Source organism: Molossus molossus, unplaced genomic scaffold (genome assembly GCF_014108415.1).
Source record: "Molossus molossus isolate mMolMol1 unplaced genomic scaffold, mMolMol1.p scaffold_m16_p_19, whole genome shotgun sequence".
NCBI classification, from domain to species: domain Eukaryota; kingdom Metazoa; phylum Chordata; class Mammalia; order Chiroptera; family Molossidae; genus Molossus; species Molossus molossus.
Window position 1 is genome coordinate 33272684 of NW_023425354.1, and position 16297 is coordinate 33288980.

Here is a 16297-nt window from a genome sequence, read left to right on the forward strand (position 1 = left end):
GTGGCAGCTTCATCAGCTCTTGTCCAGCTCAAAGCAGACGCTGAGCCCTGGCGCGGCTGCTCACAGTCCACTTTCTAGCCATCTCCTGCGGTAAGCATCAGCATGCTAAGGACCTGTGGGGCCAAAAGTTCTTGCTCCTTCAGGACAGGAAGGGCAACTAGGTATATAAGTTGCCTCAAGCAGGGAGTTTGTTTCATGGTTAGACTTAGAAGGCAACCTACAGGCAGAACCCCTCATTTAAGGACCTTAACTCTGGGACTCTGTCTAGTTTGTGACCAGAGAAGACATTTGCAGAAATTAGCAAGTGGAACAATATGGATCACCAGCCCAGGGATGGAGGCAGGAGGTAGGTATTTGCAAATAACCTGGCAAGAGATGGACCTGGAACAGGAGCGGCTCAGGGACCCGAGTTTGTTCTGTTAGTATTAATGTCTGAAATCTATGCTCAAGTATACACAAATCCATGTCCAATTATTTTCATCTCTGGCTCTGGTGATTGGGTAACCATGCTGTAACACTGTCTGGGATGGCTCTGGTTCCCTGGGGCCAGATCCCATTCTGTAGCTCCCTCAGGAGTAACCGTCACAAACTCAAGGCAAGTTTTGGAGGGGGGGGGGGTCCCAAGGCTTAAGGCCTTTTCCTCCCACCCTCATCTGTGGATTTTTCCAGCTGCTTTTCTTGGCCCAAGGATGACACGCATAGGGATGCAGATGGGGGTGGGGGTGGGGGGAGCAGAGAAAACAGTGAAGTCTGAATGAGCTGGGGAAGAGGCAGATATTAAGATGGAGAAATGGCACTAGTGGTCCACCCATCTGAGACAGGGCATCTGGGACATCTTTTTAAGTAGTGGCTGTATAGGGCATGGTAAGACAGGGTCTCAGCCGGCAACTTTCTCCTTTCCACCCCAAACTGAGGAGCACTGGAGTTCTGATTGTGGGGTGCCTCCTTCTAGGACTGGGCTGAATTCTAGGAGTCCCAGCTGCTAACATCTGGGGGCAGAATCATGTCTGCTAACAAAGGCTGGTGGGTGCCACCCAAAGGTGAAGACAGCGTGTCTGAGAAGTTCCTGAGGAAGACCAGGGAGTCTCCACTGGTGCCTATAGGTGAGTGGCAAAGGAAGGAATGGGGGGCAAGGAGGGGCTTTCTCTTAGAAAACCTCTCTCCTAGTCTTTTCAAAGAATGAAACAGAGAACTCAAGTGGTCCTAACCACTGAACAATCAACAGCTAGGAGTGAACCAATAGCAGAGGTGCCAAGGGATAAAAGGACACCTCTTACAATGAAATGAGGGAGTCTGGACGGGTGGAGGTGGCAGCCAACTGAATGCATGGGATATAGGGAAACATGGGGGCACCAACACCGACGTCAGGAGAAGGAGCAGTTTGGGGTCTCCCAGGGCTTCCTTCAGGGCCCTGGGAAAGTAGGAAAACAGCTGTATCAGGACATGGGAGCCAACAGTGGTTGGAAAAGGGCCCAGAACAGAGCTAATGGGGCTAGGGGAATCATGACGATTTGTATATGGGGTAGGGGAGTCACAGGAGGGAGGCAGCCCACTTTGAAAACACCATCCAGAGAAAACAACTCAGCAGTCTAACCCCTACCTCTGTGAAGCTGCACCAAAGCAGCTGTTCATCCAGATGCCCCGTCTGTCTAGTGAGGTGTATCTCTCATGAGTGATGTGCTTTGTAGATGAAGCCCAGGGGTCATGTTCTCTGACTACAGGCTTAGGAGGCTGCCTAGTGGTGGCAGCATACAGGATTTACCGGCTGAAGGCTCGTGGTTCCACCAAGATGTCCATACACCTGATTCACACCCGAGTGGCAGCGCAGGCCTGTGCTGTGGGTGCAATCATGCTAGGTGAGTGGCGTCACAGGAGAATGATAGCTGTGGGTCCTGACAGTTAAAGGACCGTGATTTCAGTCTGTTCCCTACACAAGGCTCCATATCAAGTCCCTTGGTGAGACCCCCATACCGAGACATTCTCAGGGTTCCGTTTAATCTTCTGTCCCAGGATTGTGGGGGCAGTGTGCAATCTATTTCATGACAGTTTATCTTATAGAGATGAGAAAAACTATGTAACACTGGCTGAATTTCTCTTCCTCTCTGGATCAAAGGGCAGACAGCTACTTACTAGCTGTGTGACAGTGGACAAATCCATTTCTCTGACCCTTGGTTTCCCCAGGTGTAATGCAATAACCACCCCTGGCTTGCCTACCTCACAGGTTACCGTAAGGTTTTTTTTAGATAGAAATGCACTTGAAATGCTTTGTGAATTGTCAAATGGGTTATTTCCCAGGCTGTGTGGTCGGGTGCTTGTAGCAGCTGTTAAGCCCTAGGGCAGAAAGGTGAGCTGTAAGCTGGACTCTCAAGGGACCTGCTGGAGTCAGACCCCTGGGCTCTGGAGTTGTTGGGACCCCTGGGAGAGTCAGAGGATGGGAAGCTTTTGATACCAAGGTGTGTTTTTCCTTCTCCCTCACACAGGTGCTGTGTATACAATGTACAGAGACTACGTCAAGAGAACAGCACAGGATGCAGGGGAGAAGTAGGTTCCTAAAGCCAAGGGCAGTCAGATCCTCTCACATCAATCCCTGGTATGTTCCTAATAAAGGAATTTTGTGGAAAACCAACAGTCACTTCTTCACCTGGGAGAGGGCAGAGTAAGGGATTGGCAGTGGCTGGTGGGGGAATTTAGAGCAAAGGGTTGAAAATCAAAGAGTTTTGGCCTTGAACTCCAGGGCAACAGAGATTCTCAGGAAGCAGAAAAGGAGGTACTGTAGGCGTCTGATCCCAGAAACCCAACAACTCCTAAGCCAGCTCAAGTCGCACTTAGAGAGGCATGGTAGGGAGGACAGGACGCTGGGAATGGGGGCAGTAAATAGGCCTCCACGCTCACGGGAACACTGAATTAAGAGGCAGGCGCTTCTCCCACCACAGGCTGCTTCCCTGGAGACCCAGGCAGGAAGAAGGCTGCAGCTGGGAGCAGAGGCAGTGAAGCCTCATGGGAGACGACATAGATTTAGAACCCGAGTGCCGGGACTAGACTGTGCTGGAGGAAAAGGGGGTAGTGGGTGGGGATGAAAGGACAGAAAGGCAGAGGTTAGAATGTTCTGTTCACTTATAAAACATGTTTAAGGTCAAACTTGTAAAAAAAAAAAATTTCCATGTAAATTCCGAGGACAGGGCCCCTGGGGTTAAACACTTCCATCCCCTTCCCCTTCCCTGAGCCCAGGCTTCTCTCTGTTGTTCCCTGGGAATGGAGCCAGGCAGAGGCCACAGAAAGAACCAGGAGGCCAAATGTGCCTCCCTCACTGGGCTCTGGGTTGGGCTCCTGGGTTGTTCAAGACAGCCACAGCAGCTCCCAGACACTTGGACAACATGGAGTCCAAGTCACACCAGGTCCCAAGTTCATCCAGGATGCAGCCCACTGCAGCAAGCAGGAGCTGGTAGGAGTCCCGGCATTCACATGGGGTAATTGAGCACAACATCCTGCTTGGCAAGCTCCAGCAACATGGGATCATCGAAGAACTTGCTGATGCTCACATCTTCACTCAGGCCCTGCAGAGAGAGGGAAGGGGCAAATACTAGAATGAGTTCTGTGTGGTGTCTGAATGAGCTTGGGGCCATCAGAGACCTGTGGTTGAGTGGGAGGCTAGTGGGCGGTGGACTGTCAGCCAGGCTGTTTCAGGACCCCTGTCTTTAGGGCACTGTCACTGGGAAGCAGGCCTTCCTTTCCCAGACAGACTGGGCTCTAGGACTGGCTGCCTGAGGCCTATACAGATTGCATCTCTTTACGTTGTAAATTGCTTAGTCTTTGAGAGAAGGGTTCAAAAGTAAGAAATGAAGAGAAGTAACACTTCTGCTGGGGGTGGAGGGGTGGCCAATAGGTCTGCAGGGACACACACCTTCCTACGACGGGTTTTGATCATAAATTCCCGGGCCAGGTGAGGAGCTGGCTGTGGCTCCAAGGGGCGGATGACAATGCTCTTGTCCAGAGGATCACCAGGAACAATCTGAAAGGCAAAGGGGTTTCAGAGGGTCCAGGCATCTGGGCCTGAAAGCAGGACCCTTCTTGAGAAGGTTAGAAACTCTCAGTCAGGACTTGTTAGGCGAACAGGTCAGAAGAAACTGGCCTTGTACAGGGGGAGGCCAAGTCAGCCAGCCTGCACCATTTTCTCACCTGCCAATGGTGAAAGACAGACAAGGAAAAGGCTTGCCCCTGGGTGTGAGTCCGCAGATCAGTCTCAAAGCCAAAAGAGTCAATAGCCGGGATGAAAGCTTTGATGGTATAGAGAGGAGAGCCTGGAATGGGTGCATCCTGAGTCACGTGCCCCCTGAGACAGAACAACAAAGACTGAGTCAAAAGCAGAGAAGCAATCTGTCCCCAAATACACCCCAAACCAGAATTACCATCAAATAAAGAGTAACTGTGAATGCACAACAGGAGACAGTGTAATTCCCTGTGGAGGTCAAAGGGGCAGCAATCTATAGGCTGAGGTAGGAACACTGATGAATAAAGTTTTATAGACATTCTCACCACTGACTCACTGCAGTGCTTTCCCCAGGAGCTCTCTGAGGAGGGGTGCCCAATAAGGAATCTCAATTTTTAATTTGCAGGAAGGCTGGGGATTTCCTCATTCCAGTTCCTACTACCTTCCAAAAAGTCAGCTCATTAGGTTTCAGGAGTGGAGAGGGTGGGGAGGCTGATCTCTCCATTGTGGCCCAGTGATTTCCTGCTCTGCTCTTCCTCTCTGTGCTCTCCCTAACATGCCTGGGGTTGCTCACCTGCGCCTGGCCAAGACGGTATAAACAGCGGAGACACAATCTGCAGGGGCCTGGACCTCTACAAAGTAGTAAGGCTCCATCAGGCGAGGAGTAGCCTGCAACAGAGCAATAAGAAAGGGTTCCTCAGCTTGAGGAAGGCTGAGGACTTAATGTCCTGGAGCAGCACAGCCCCACTTACTTACCATAAGGAAGGCAGAATAGACAACTCTTCTCGCTGTGGGGATGATCTGGCCCCCACCCCGGTGCAGGGGCTCCTGGGCAACCACTGCATCTAGGATCTTAAACTTGACATTTCGAATCACTGGAAAGGAGATGGGCAGCTGATTAAAGAGTGGTTCTGGTGCTAATTAAGGGTCCATGGCCAGAACAGCAAGGAGCCTCTTATAGCTCTGCAGCTGTCCTGCGGCCACAAAAGATAAGGTACAAACTTGCCCTGCAGCTGGGCATTCTGACAGGACATGCAAGGCCTGCAGTGAAGAGGTCAGCAGTGAAGCATACATTCATAGTGTTTGTTTCAGGCATCATAAAGCTTCCCTACAAGTTTATGGGCTTCTTTTACAGACATTTAATTATTTTTGGATATAGAGTAAATTCTAAAAATTGCATATTTGTTCCCATTAAGTCCAATACATGTCTATACACCACTCCAATCCCATCCTCCTCTTGATACATGGGATGGCTCTGCTGCTTCTCCTGCCAGGTCCCCAAAATGAGCCCACCCCACCTCCTATAGTGCAAGGACCCTAGAAGACTAAGGTAGGGGAGGCAGAGAAGCCGGTGGACTTACACTCATCACAGAGTGGTCCCTCCCTGGTTCCCCACTGGAAACCTTGAACAATGCTGTCCTTCACTGAGCCGAGGAGAGCCTTGTCCACCTGTAAAGAACATAAGGGTTCTTTAGTAGTGACCCTGGCAATAGCCAAAGAGTTTAGAGGGAGAAGAAGGTAGGTACACTGTAAGAGGGTATTTTCCTTCACCAGAAGACACAAAATACTTTCAGGGGGAAAAAGGGCACTTTGTAGTTTCTTCCACTTGAGCTAAGAGACCTCCACACAGGCTCTCATCAGTTCTCCGGTACCTCAGAGGGCAGGGTATCATCCACCAGGATGTTGGGGCCGGTGGCATCAGGGCCAAAAGCCCAGATGGAACGGGCAGCCAGCAGATCCCAATCATACTTGGTTTGGAAGAACTCCCCCAGCTTCTTCCTGGCAAAGAGGAGACAAAAGAGGGTTCAGCCAGCTCTGTGATTGCTGGCTCCTGGGGTCATGGATCCTGCCTTTCTGTAGGTAGTCACCTCACCCCGCCCACACTGTGCCCAGGAAAATAGCAAAGTGGGAGAGAAAAACTATTTCCCAGAAAGATGTGTGGTATTAGAGACCAGCAGGTAAACTAGGTGCCCTGCCCATCTCCCTTTAGCCCTGGAATCGGAGCTGTGCTCTCGCCTGTTCCACGTGATCTGGACCACTTCATTCTCGATGTCTTCAGCAAGGCCCTTTTCAAGAGGCTCAGCAATCATGGTGATCTTGTTCCTAGTTAGAAAGGAAATGAGTAATGAGGGTGAGCAGGACTAGCAGAAGGGCCATTACTAAGAAAAGGGTGACAAAGAACAGCTAGGGCAATGACATCAGTGAAAGCCACAGAAGCAGAATAGAGTCAAAGGGCTTATCTTCTATCCTCTTTCAGTAGAATCTACGACTCTTTTTAAAAGTAAGGTTTGGGGCAACATTTTAAGATGGTCCTACTAGCCCTGGCTGGTTTGGCTCAGCGGTTAGAGCGTTGGCCCGTGGACCAATGAGTCGCAGGTTTGATTTTGGTCAAGGGCATGTACCTCAGTTGCAGTTTGTCCCTGGCCTTGGTTGGGGTCGTGCAGGAGGCAACCAGTCAATGTCTCTCTATCATATCGATGTTTCTCTCTCCCTCCCACTCTATTTGAACAAAAAAAATAGAAAAATATCCTTGGGTGAGAATTAAAAAAATAAAAATAATAAAGTAAGATGGTCATACTATATACAAAGGAGAAGTGACAACTGCAAGCCATCCTGGCATAGAAAGTCTTATTGCAAAGAATTTCATAGGATCCTGTCCAAAGGCATAATGGATCAGAGGCCTGGGCTAAAACTCAAGTGTCCTAAGCACCCCCATCCTAAGACTTCAGGGTTTCTATTTCCACAGTGTCTGTGATTGTGGTGGAGTTGGTGCAGAGGGGAATGTGTCAGTCCAAGGGGCACTATGACCCCCAGCTTACTTCTTATTGGGTGTTTCAGCAAAGCACTTGAGGGAGGATGTTTCTACCACCGTCTCACAAAAGGTAACGACAGGGTCAGCCACCTGGGAAACAAGATAAATTATTAGGCAAGGTCTCATTTTGTTGGAAGGACAAACTTCTGCCAAAGGGAATTCCGAGGATTCCTTGACACTACCTGTGAGAACCCCCGTCTTACTCAGTGTCAGTGACAAATGCAACAGCAGGCTAGAGTCACTAAAAGTTACCATCACTAAGAAGCCTGAGAAAACTTAGTGTAGTGTAGCATTTATGTCCTGGAGCCAAGAGTACATGGGATCAAATTCAGATCTAAATTATAGTCCCTCAAGGTGTCGTTCAACATCCATTTAGCCATCCCAACCCATTCACTGAGTAACTCCTGCAGGTCTGCCAGAGCTCTGACAGACTAGAGACTGACTGGGGAGCACCCATTTGTTCTCAACCCGAGATGTGGGAAGCGTAACTCTTCCCTGAAGCTCCCACATGGTCTGTACTCAGGAAACCAGCATCTTCTGTAGCACCAGTCCTGGGCATATCAGTAGAAGAGTCTAAAAGGGGTACTTGTGGGCATTCATTCTTATCACCCTAGGGCTTTGGAGAAATATGTGTCTCAACTGGGAGACTGAAGCCATGAAATGGGGCTACTTGAGGGGCCATGTTGAGTTGGCAATGTATCCATAAGAGTCAGGCCCCATTCTCTCCTTGAAACCATCCACTCTGAGCCTTAATCACCACAGATGGGTTAATTGTCCAACTTTTCTTTTTTTTAAACAAATGACCAAGAATAACTTTGGCTTGGGAGCCTTGACTTTAAATGTATGACACTGAGAACAACCCTGCAAAAGGGGCAAACCAGATCTCAAATACCTTCCCATTTAGGGAGCAACAAATCATGTTTTTCCGAAACGAATCTTCTCTAGTAGGGCACCTCTCTTCCCTTGGGCCTTCCAGGGGAATCTAGGGTTTAGTTGCTTGTGAAATCAGTCTGCAGCTGCAAGCCAGCCCCCTGGCCAGGCAGGCAACTCAAGAAAAAGGCTGCTGCTTTACCTTGATGTCTATCTCTGAGTACATCTTCCGCAAATCATGCATCACACAGTCCAGGTAGAGCTCCCCAGTCCCCAGAATCACGTGCTCACCAGACTCTTCCACCTGAAACACAACAGCCCTAGTGGTCATAGCCTGGACCCTCCTGCGCCAGTAACAGCAGACAGAAACAGAACCAAGGCTTGGACCCAGGAGGAGGCGCCTGAATCCACTATCATAGACAGTCACCGCTCACAGATGGTGCCAGCTTCTTCAAGGGTCAGTGAGGAACAGTGACCTATAAGTCAGTCCTCAAGACACCTGTCTCACTCAGCAGAGTGCTACTGGGTGTGATGGGAATTTTATTCCCATCATAGCCATTTAGGATAAACCTTGCCCTACATCTGTGGACATAAGCTGACCTTTTAGCCCTGGCCAACTATTCAGAAAGGTATGCTGGTAGGCTTGAGTATAGAAAGGCCCTGGCCAATGTGGATCGGTGGTTGGTGTCAGCTCATGCACCCAACGGTCACAGGTTTGATCCTCAGCTTGCAAGAGGCAACCAATCGATGTGTGTCTCTCACATAGATGTTCTCTGTCTCTGTCCGTCTGTCTGTCTCTCTCTCTCTCCCCCGCTCCACTCTCTCTAAAAATCAGTGGAAAAAACAAGAAGAATATAGAAGGGTCAGAGTGACTGACTTTTCCCTCTCTATTTTCCAGAAAATTAACTCAAAGTGTACTCTCCAAGGAACATCTCTTTCCTATCTAGACACTTGTTAACGATACACACACCCCTGCTCCCCTGCCCTCAAACATGGGTCTCATCCTGCCTTTAAATGACAGTGATAGGGATTAAGTCCTGATACAGGCTGTTGGAAGCAGCAGATCACAGACACCTGATGGACACGAAGCAGTGGGCAGCACAGACCATTTAGCTGAGGCAAATCGGGCTTGGCAGCTGCTGCAGGCCTCAGGCCTACCTTGGTGGTGAGGGACGGATAGCTCTTGTTGACCTTGCGAAGACCGTCTAGCATCTTGGGCAGTTCTGAGGGGTTGACTGGCTCTACAGCAATCTTGATAACAGATGTGGTATTGAACTTCAAGGGTCGGAAAATCTGAGCCTGAGATAAAAAATGCAGAGGTGTGAGGCTACCTGGCCTTAGTAGGCACAGAAGGTGTGGAGGTAAGAGAAAAGCTGAGGACCTACTTAGGAGCAGACTCTTCTCCAATCTGAAGCCACGGGGTTGCTTGGAGGCAACCTGAAGGACCATTTATTCTCATGTATTTTGGCAGAACAGAGAGAAGAAAAAGAATAAAGGGCATGCCTCCTAATTCCTAGTACCTGGGCAGAGTACAGGGCGACCCCAGCAGGGTCAGATCTAGAAGGCTGAGCCTGTGCTAAGGGCTGGAACCAAGAAGTGGCAGACTCTGGATTAGTCCCCTGCAAGTTCTGCCGCTTACTGCTCATGTGTGCCATGGTTCCTGTGACCCCTCTAGCTTAAGTCAGTTCAGCTGCCTTTTTAGAAACTCTACCTCCTCATTGCCTCGGGGTTCAGTTATGGTCGCTGTCTTCACAATTGGTTGATCAACACCTTCAATCAGAACCCAGTTGCCAGCAGGAACTCGGTTCACCTCAATGTGGTACCTGGAGCAACAATCAATATGCAGCAATGACACTGGGACAGAGTATTCATTCCATAAACATGTACTCAGTGGCTGCTGTGTGCCAGGCCCTGAGCCAGGAGCAGGAGTCAGCCAAACAGATACATTCTAGCAGGGGAGAGACGCAATAAACAATCAATCATATCAAACATATAGCCACATATATATGTAGTTAAAAACCGATAAGTGCTATGATAAAAAATGCAAGGGATTAAAGAGAACAAGATAGGAAAACCTAATTCCAGTTGGATGTTGGTGACAAAGACACAGGATGTAAGGAGAAGCCAACAGCACCACAGAATATACTGCAGCTGTCTCAGTTCAATTTTCTTCTGCCTTCCAGTGAATGGCGTGGATTTAGAGGGAAAAGGGGCCTTCATGAGGCGCAGCAGCCACGTTAGAAACAGGACTGCCCAGTTCTGCCTCCTAGCTGGGATGCTACACTTAGGAGCTGACAAGCAGTCCAGAGGCCCAAGTTAAATTTGATTCTGTAAATGGGAATGCTAGATCCAGCAAAGTCATTTCTCTTGGTCAAAGAATAGTCAGTGGAGGTTAGGAAACAATTTCTTTTTGGAAGAAACATAATGGCTATGACTTAAGGAACATAGAAGAGGAAGAGGGGATTAAGATGAGTAAAAACAGAAATGCTGCTACAAAAGTTCATATAAGTCATCCAAACGCAAAGCAAGGCTCTTGGAATTATTGCAACAGTAGCCGCCTTTTGGCCCTAGCAATGCTGGGTAGTAAGAACTAGGAATCAATAGATCTGCTGAGGGAGGGTCATCTTAGACTCTATTGGAGGGAGCCAGGCAGCAACTGTGTTTCCAGGGAGGACCAACCCTTCCAGCTGCTTGGGGCAGTTCCAGTATAGAGGACAAGGCAGAAGCCTAGAGGCTCTGCTTAGCAGTACCTGGCCACAGAGATCCAAAGGCGGCCCACAGTGCATATCTGGGAGTCTTCCTCATCCTCCAGGGTGTAGTTCTCCCCCAGCACCTTCACAGGCTGCCCAGCATGGATGGTGCCACTGAGCACCCGGCCAAAGGCATGAAACTGAACTCCATCATCTGTGCTGTACATCTTGGTAGTGTGGCACATCAGGGGACCCTGGAGGAGGGGACAGAGTGCAGCCTCAACCACATATACTCTATGGGTAAGCACCACTGTGTCCACTTCCCCTCACAGCAATAGCATGAGCTCTATGAGAAGGCAGCCCAGACCTAGAAGATGTGGCGATCTCCTGGGAAAATTCCAACCCACGCTCTACCCCCTGCTTATTAACAGATGTCAAAGGCATAGCAAAAAACCTATTTTCCTTTTTTTCTGGGGAGATGAGGGCAATAGGGAAGAAAAGTAGGTTTAGGATGGCAGAATGGCACTGTTATTTGCAAGATTATAAGATTAATTTGCCCCAAATTTCCTCTGAAGATATAATTCACCATTCTCAATTGGCTGTATGTTTATGCTGAGAAACTAGATTGCTGAAGGAAAGGCTGAGAAAAAGTTTTTGAAAAGCCAGGACTGACAAGATTAGCAACAATTCTTGAATCTTTTCTACTTGGCAGACACCGTAACACTTTCTTAATCTTATTTAATTCTCATAAGGCACACATACATATATTATCCTCATTTCACAGACCAAGACCCTGAGGCTCAGAAAGACTGATTTCTGTTCCCAAGATTATATCACTAGTAGCAGTAACATCAGGCTCTGAATTCAGATCTGTTGGACTGTGCCCATGGGAAGGGGCATGCAAGGAAGGGGAAAGAAGGCATTACTCCTGTGACCAGAAAACAGAATCCCTGCAAAGGAGGGAAGAAATAACAGAACTGGGGAGCCACATTCCCTTACATCAGGGTCACAGTCGCTCATGGCCTCGCCGAGGTCGGAGTCCACACCGCCAGTGTAGGTGTGCTCAATCTTGGGCTTGGCGCCCACCTTTGGAGAAGGGATATGCTGCACACACATGTCCACAAAGCCTGTGGAGGAAGAGAAAGCCATTATTCTACACCTTCACAGGGGGATGTGAGCGGTGCCTTACTCATCTACTCGTGTTGGTCAGAAAGCTACGTGAGAGGACTGACTTCCTGCTCTAAAAGCTATGACACTATGATTCTAGGGGGAAGTGATACCAAAAGGCTGGAGTCACACTGAGGCCAGGAAGAATAAGAAGCAGGCCTTAGTGGTTCCTTGGAACTCAGCTGACAAAAATTCTCAAGTATCTCTATCAACTCATGACCTGCTAGAATGTAAACACTTACATGAAACTGAATAAAGTACCCCATCTCTTCTTTTTAGATCTACTTAGAACAATCCTCGAATTGACTCTCCCTTTTGGCAAACATCACACAGGTTTCTGTTCAATAAATTATCCTGTTTTTCTAACAGTCAATAAGCCATGCAAGAAAGAATCTCCATTAGCACTTGGGGGTAGGCATGTCCGCTTTAAGTGGTGTCTCCCATCAGAATGATGGCCAGCCCAGGATGAACTACTAAAATTGTGTACTTTGCAGACTCAGACACCTATATCCCACCAGACGCAGAATCAAGAAACTGCTAAGCGGGCCCTTAGCCATTACCTTTTCCTCTCCTTTATTTTACAGATGAGAAATTAGAGTCATAGAAGAACTCTATGACTGGCCCAGGGTCAGCCCATAAGGGCCAGGCCTAGCACAGGATCAAGACTCAGGTTTTTTCTCAACCAGTCCAGGACCCATTTGGCTAGATCACCTACCTTCTGTGTAACTAAAATACGGGAGAAAAGAGCTCAGGGGAAAGACAAATTTGAGTCTACAACCTGTCTCCCAAGTCCTAGTCTGGTGCTTTTCCCACTATTTCACATCACCCAAGAGTCCATCTTCCTGACTGTCCCCTGGCAAAAATACCAGAACCTCGGAATCTGCTTCCCCATTCCTTTACTTGCATGCTCCTCCTGGTAGGGAAATTTAATTGCTTTTGTTTCCCAAGATGGAATTCTTGATACCAACCATTAAGGAAAGCAGCTAGGAAAAAACCCAGGTGCTCTGCATCCTGATCTGCAGTTGATTATTTAAAAGAGCGCACATCTCTGACCACAGCTGTGGGTTAGGGAAAATTTCCTCATGACACATGGCAGGATGTAATGATGGTGATGTTAAGGGGACCATGAACTCTTTATTAACCTGTGAATTCGCCAAAGAACTTTTTGCAGACCAGCCTGAGGAGGGGACGGATGTTCAATTTCAGCTCCTCCTTGGTCAGGTGGATGCCAAGCTCATCCAGGGTCCTTGGGAGGCTGGTGTCCACATCACCTACAACCTGAGAAAGTACCAGACACATCAACTGTAGTGATAGCCCCATTGTGCAATGGAGGAAAAGGGAAGGCCAATGAACAACTTAGGTTCTTGTCTCTGGAAAGAGCTTTTGGTAAGAACAATTTAGTTTCAAGGAAATGTTTGATACCTACCCTTCAAACCAACCCTGGGCAAAGCAGGCTTGGTTAAATACCAGGTTAAACCTGGCACTCTCAGATGGACTGCTATCTGTGCTGCCCCCTGGTGTCTGAAAAGCAGCATCTCATCCCACTCAGGCAATCCCTTACCCTTCCCTATTTAGAGACTGCTCAGATTTAGAGGATCACTGCACTGGAATGAACCAAAAAAGGTCACCTAGCAGTCCATCCGCTGTCAGGGCAGGGCCAAGCTAAATCATCCTCAGCAGACTCAAGGTCTCTACCAAGACAGATTCTATAAATTTCTTTTATTAATCCATTCCAGCCTGACACAAGATACTAAGCATTAAAAAAAAAAAAAGGTTTGATTTTTTTTTTTTTAGAGAGAGAGAGGAAAGGAGGAAGAAACAGAAACATCGATTGGCTGTCTCCTGCATGCCACCTACTGGGGATCAAGCCCACAACCCGGGCATGTGCCCTGACTGGAAATGGAACCAGGGCCTCTCAATCCATGGGGTGATGCTCAATCCACCGAGCCACACCGGCCAGGCTCTATGAAAATTCTTGCACAACATTATTACTTTTAGTTCTGTCTTTTAGGGAGCACAAATTCATATGAATACAACATTACACACTTTTCTTTGGGGCATCCCATATGTTTAACTATATCCTTACTACTGTCTGAAGCATCCTGTTCAATCTGACAAACACCACATACACTTGTGCCCAGAATAGTCATTAAAACCAAGCTCATGTCTGGCCGGTGTGGCTCAGTGGTTGAGCGTCGACCCATGCACCAAGAGGTCACTGGTTCAAATACCGGTCAGGACACATGCCTGGGTTGTGGGCCAAGTCCCCAGTGGGGGGCATGCGGGAGGCGGACAATAGAGGTTCTCTCTCATCGATGTTTCTATCTCTCTCTCCCTCTCACTGCTTCTCTCTCGAAAAATCAATAAAGGAAAAAAAAACCAAAAAAACAAAAACCAAGCTCATGCTTTCAGTCTTTTAATGGCTGCGAAATATTTCATTTTATGGCATAAATTCATTTAATCAGATTCTCACTGATGAACATTTAACTGATTTCCAGGTTTTTAAAATTTTGCCTACTGTTATAAATAATGCCATAACAAACAAATATACATAAAAACTGAAGAACTTCCACAATCATATCTGTAAGTTAAATCCCTATAACTGAATTTACTAGTTCTCAAGTGTCATGTGCTTTTGAAGTAAAAACCTTTGCACAAAATTTATTTAGGTTGTGCCTTTTCTTTCTTTCACACATTCCCCCTTTACTGTAGATTCAACAGCACTTAGAGGACTGCAGTGTTCTAGAACCAGAAGATCGGTGACCAACATCTTCACAATAATACAAAACTAAGCAGGTCTAGGGGCAGGGGGAAGTTCAAGTCCACCTTCTGCTTAGAAGTGCAGACCTACACCAGGTGGCCCAACACATTTACCTGAGCGAGGATCTTATAAAGGGGCTCCAGAATAAACTCCACGAAGCTCCTCTGGGAGCTGCTGGTTGGGGCCTTTTTGGTGAACTTTCGCCTAAAGAGAAAAAAAAAAGCTTATGGGTGATACAGGAGGAAGAACGCAGTGTCACTGACCTCCAGGGCGTATTTCCTAAGTTCTGAATCTAAGCATGGCCAAGGGGGAGATGTGTGTGAGACAGCGTAACATTTCCAGACTCCTGAGAGCGCAGACGGTTATAAGTCTCACCCTGTTAGAACTCATGTAATCAGGTTACTTAGAGGAGAAAACATGGTAGCTCATGTCTAAGTAAAATGTAGGTTTTAATCTTCAGAACTCTTTGTCCTCACGTACTGGGAAAATGGATCACCCCTCTAGTGTCACTTCCCACACCCTACTTACGTTTTGGGGTTGAAGTAGATGTCACCCCAGAGTCTTTTAGCAAATTCCTGGTAGTTAATGTCGCCTATAAGAGAAGCCATATAATTATAATCTATTTAGCAAACTACCGTAATTATAGAAAAGGTCTTGGATTTTGCTTTATGTGCTGATACAAAAAACATTCAGAAGCATATAAATTGGAATCCTGTTTAGATGAATTCACATATTTTCCATCTATCCATTTTTTAAAAAAGACTCATCTGGAGACAACAATAAAATATGTCTGATGATGAGAAAATGGTTAAGTTATTGGTCCATCTATACGGTGGACCAATCGAATTTATATAAAATAATTTTTATAAATAAATTTTAATAAAACAGATAAAAATTATGATCTAATGCTGTGTGAATACTTATCCTGTGTGAGTATATATAAAATATGATCTCATTTTTGTAAACCACTAAACAGAGAAAGAAGGAACCATAACAAAATGTTTGTAATGGTTATGAAATGATGAATTTTCGCTTTCTTGACTAGATTTTACTGTATTTTCCACTTTTCTGCAATGAGAATGTGGTAAACACACACACACACACACACACACACAGTTTCTTTCCTTCCTTCTTTCTCTCTCTCTCTCTTTTTTTGGTACGGCCCCTAGCGGGAAGCAAACCCAGGACTCTCTGGTCCATGGGCTGACGCTCCAACCGCTGAGCCAAACTGGCCAGGGCCCTTTTTTTTTTTAAATCCTCACCCGAGGACATTTTTCTTCAGGGAAAGAGGGAGGAAAAAGAGAGAGGGAAACATCAATGTGAGAGAGACACACTGAGTGGCTGCCACCCACACAACCCCAATCGGGGCTGGGGACAAACTGCAACTGAGGTACGTGCCCTTAGCGGGAACCGAATTCAGGACGCTCTGGTCCAAGGGCCGACACTAACCACTAAGCCAAACTGGCCAGGGCTACACACATTTTCAAAAAGAAGAACGACTAAGTTTTATTTGCCCATTTTTTTTTCCACAAGAGCAAACATATCCACACTGAGTGTAAGGAAGGACAGCTGACTGGCAGGAACAGAAACCCTGAAGCTCCAGCACCTGAGGAGATCGTTCACAGAGCCTGTCTCCTCAGCTCTAAAAACAGGGTGACAGCCCTGGCCAGTGTGGTTCAGTTGGTAGGAGCATCATCCTGTACACTGGAAGGGCATGGGTTTGACTCCTGGGAGGGGCATATAGCCAGATTGTGGGTTCAATCCCCAGTTGGCGTGCATACAAGAAGCAA

General features: G+C 47.4%; 2 protein-coding genes across 2 annotated transcripts in view; one reads left to right on the top strand and one right to left on the bottom strand.

The window, feature by feature from the left end:
• Window positions 1-925: 925 nt before the first annotated feature.
• HIGD1B (HIG1 hypoxia inducible domain family member 1B) lies at window positions 926-2545 on the top strand. Its single transcript, XM_036268229.1, has 3 exons — window positions 926-1103; window positions 1722-1856; window positions 2481-2545. The coding sequence occupies exons 1-3, from the start codon at window positions 1004-1006 to the stop codon at window positions 2543-2545; spliced, it is 300 nt and encodes a 99-aa protein (XP_036124122.1). The 5' UTR covers window positions 926-1003.
• Window positions 2546-3092: 547 nt separating this feature from the next.
• The window catches only part of EFTUD2 (elongation factor Tu GTP binding domain containing 2), a 44555-nt gene continuing 31350 nt past the window's right edge, over window positions 3093-16297 (bottom strand). The window contains exons 12-28 of the mRNA XM_036268227.1: window positions 15036-15099; window positions 14621-14711; window positions 12889-13024; window positions 11579-11706; window positions 10640-10833; window positions 9601-9712; window positions 9048-9188; window positions 8092-8193; window positions 7027-7109; window positions 6224-6310; window positions 5860-5986; window positions 5569-5656; window positions 4964-5082; window positions 4782-4876; window positions 4177-4330; window positions 3902-4009; window positions 3093-3554 (exon numbers count right to left, since the gene is read on the bottom strand). Of these exons, the coding sequence (XP_036124120.1) occupies window positions 3459-3554; window positions 3902-4009; window positions 4177-4330; window positions 4782-4876; window positions 4964-5082; window positions 5569-5656; window positions 5860-5986; window positions 6224-6310; window positions 7027-7109; window positions 8092-8193; window positions 9048-9188; window positions 9601-9712; window positions 10640-10833; window positions 11579-11706; window positions 12889-13024; window positions 14621-14711; window positions 15036-15099 (1925 nt within the window). The 3' untranslated portion in view covers window positions 3093-3458. The remainder of the gene's footprint in view (window positions 3555-3901; window positions 4010-4176; window positions 4331-4781; window positions 4877-4963; window positions 5083-5568; window positions 5657-5859; window positions 5987-6223; window positions 6311-7026; window positions 7110-8091; window positions 8194-9047; window positions 9189-9600; window positions 9713-10639; window positions 10834-11578; window positions 11707-12888; window positions 13025-14620; window positions 14712-15035; window positions 15100-16297) is intronic.

Coding starts and splice junctions, on each gene's coding strand:
- HIGD1B (XM_036268229.1), top strand. CDS start 1,004: ATGTCTGCTAACAAAGGCTGGTGGGTGCCACCCAAAGGTGAAGACAGC. Junction 1,104..1,721: donor GTCTCCACTGGTGCCTATAG/GTGAGTGGCAAA, acceptor CTCTGACTACAG/GCTTAGGAGGCTGCCTAGTG. Junction 1,857..2,480: donor TGTGGGTGCAATCATGCTAG/GTGAGTGGCGTC, acceptor TCCCTCACACAG/GTGCTGTGTATACAATGTAC.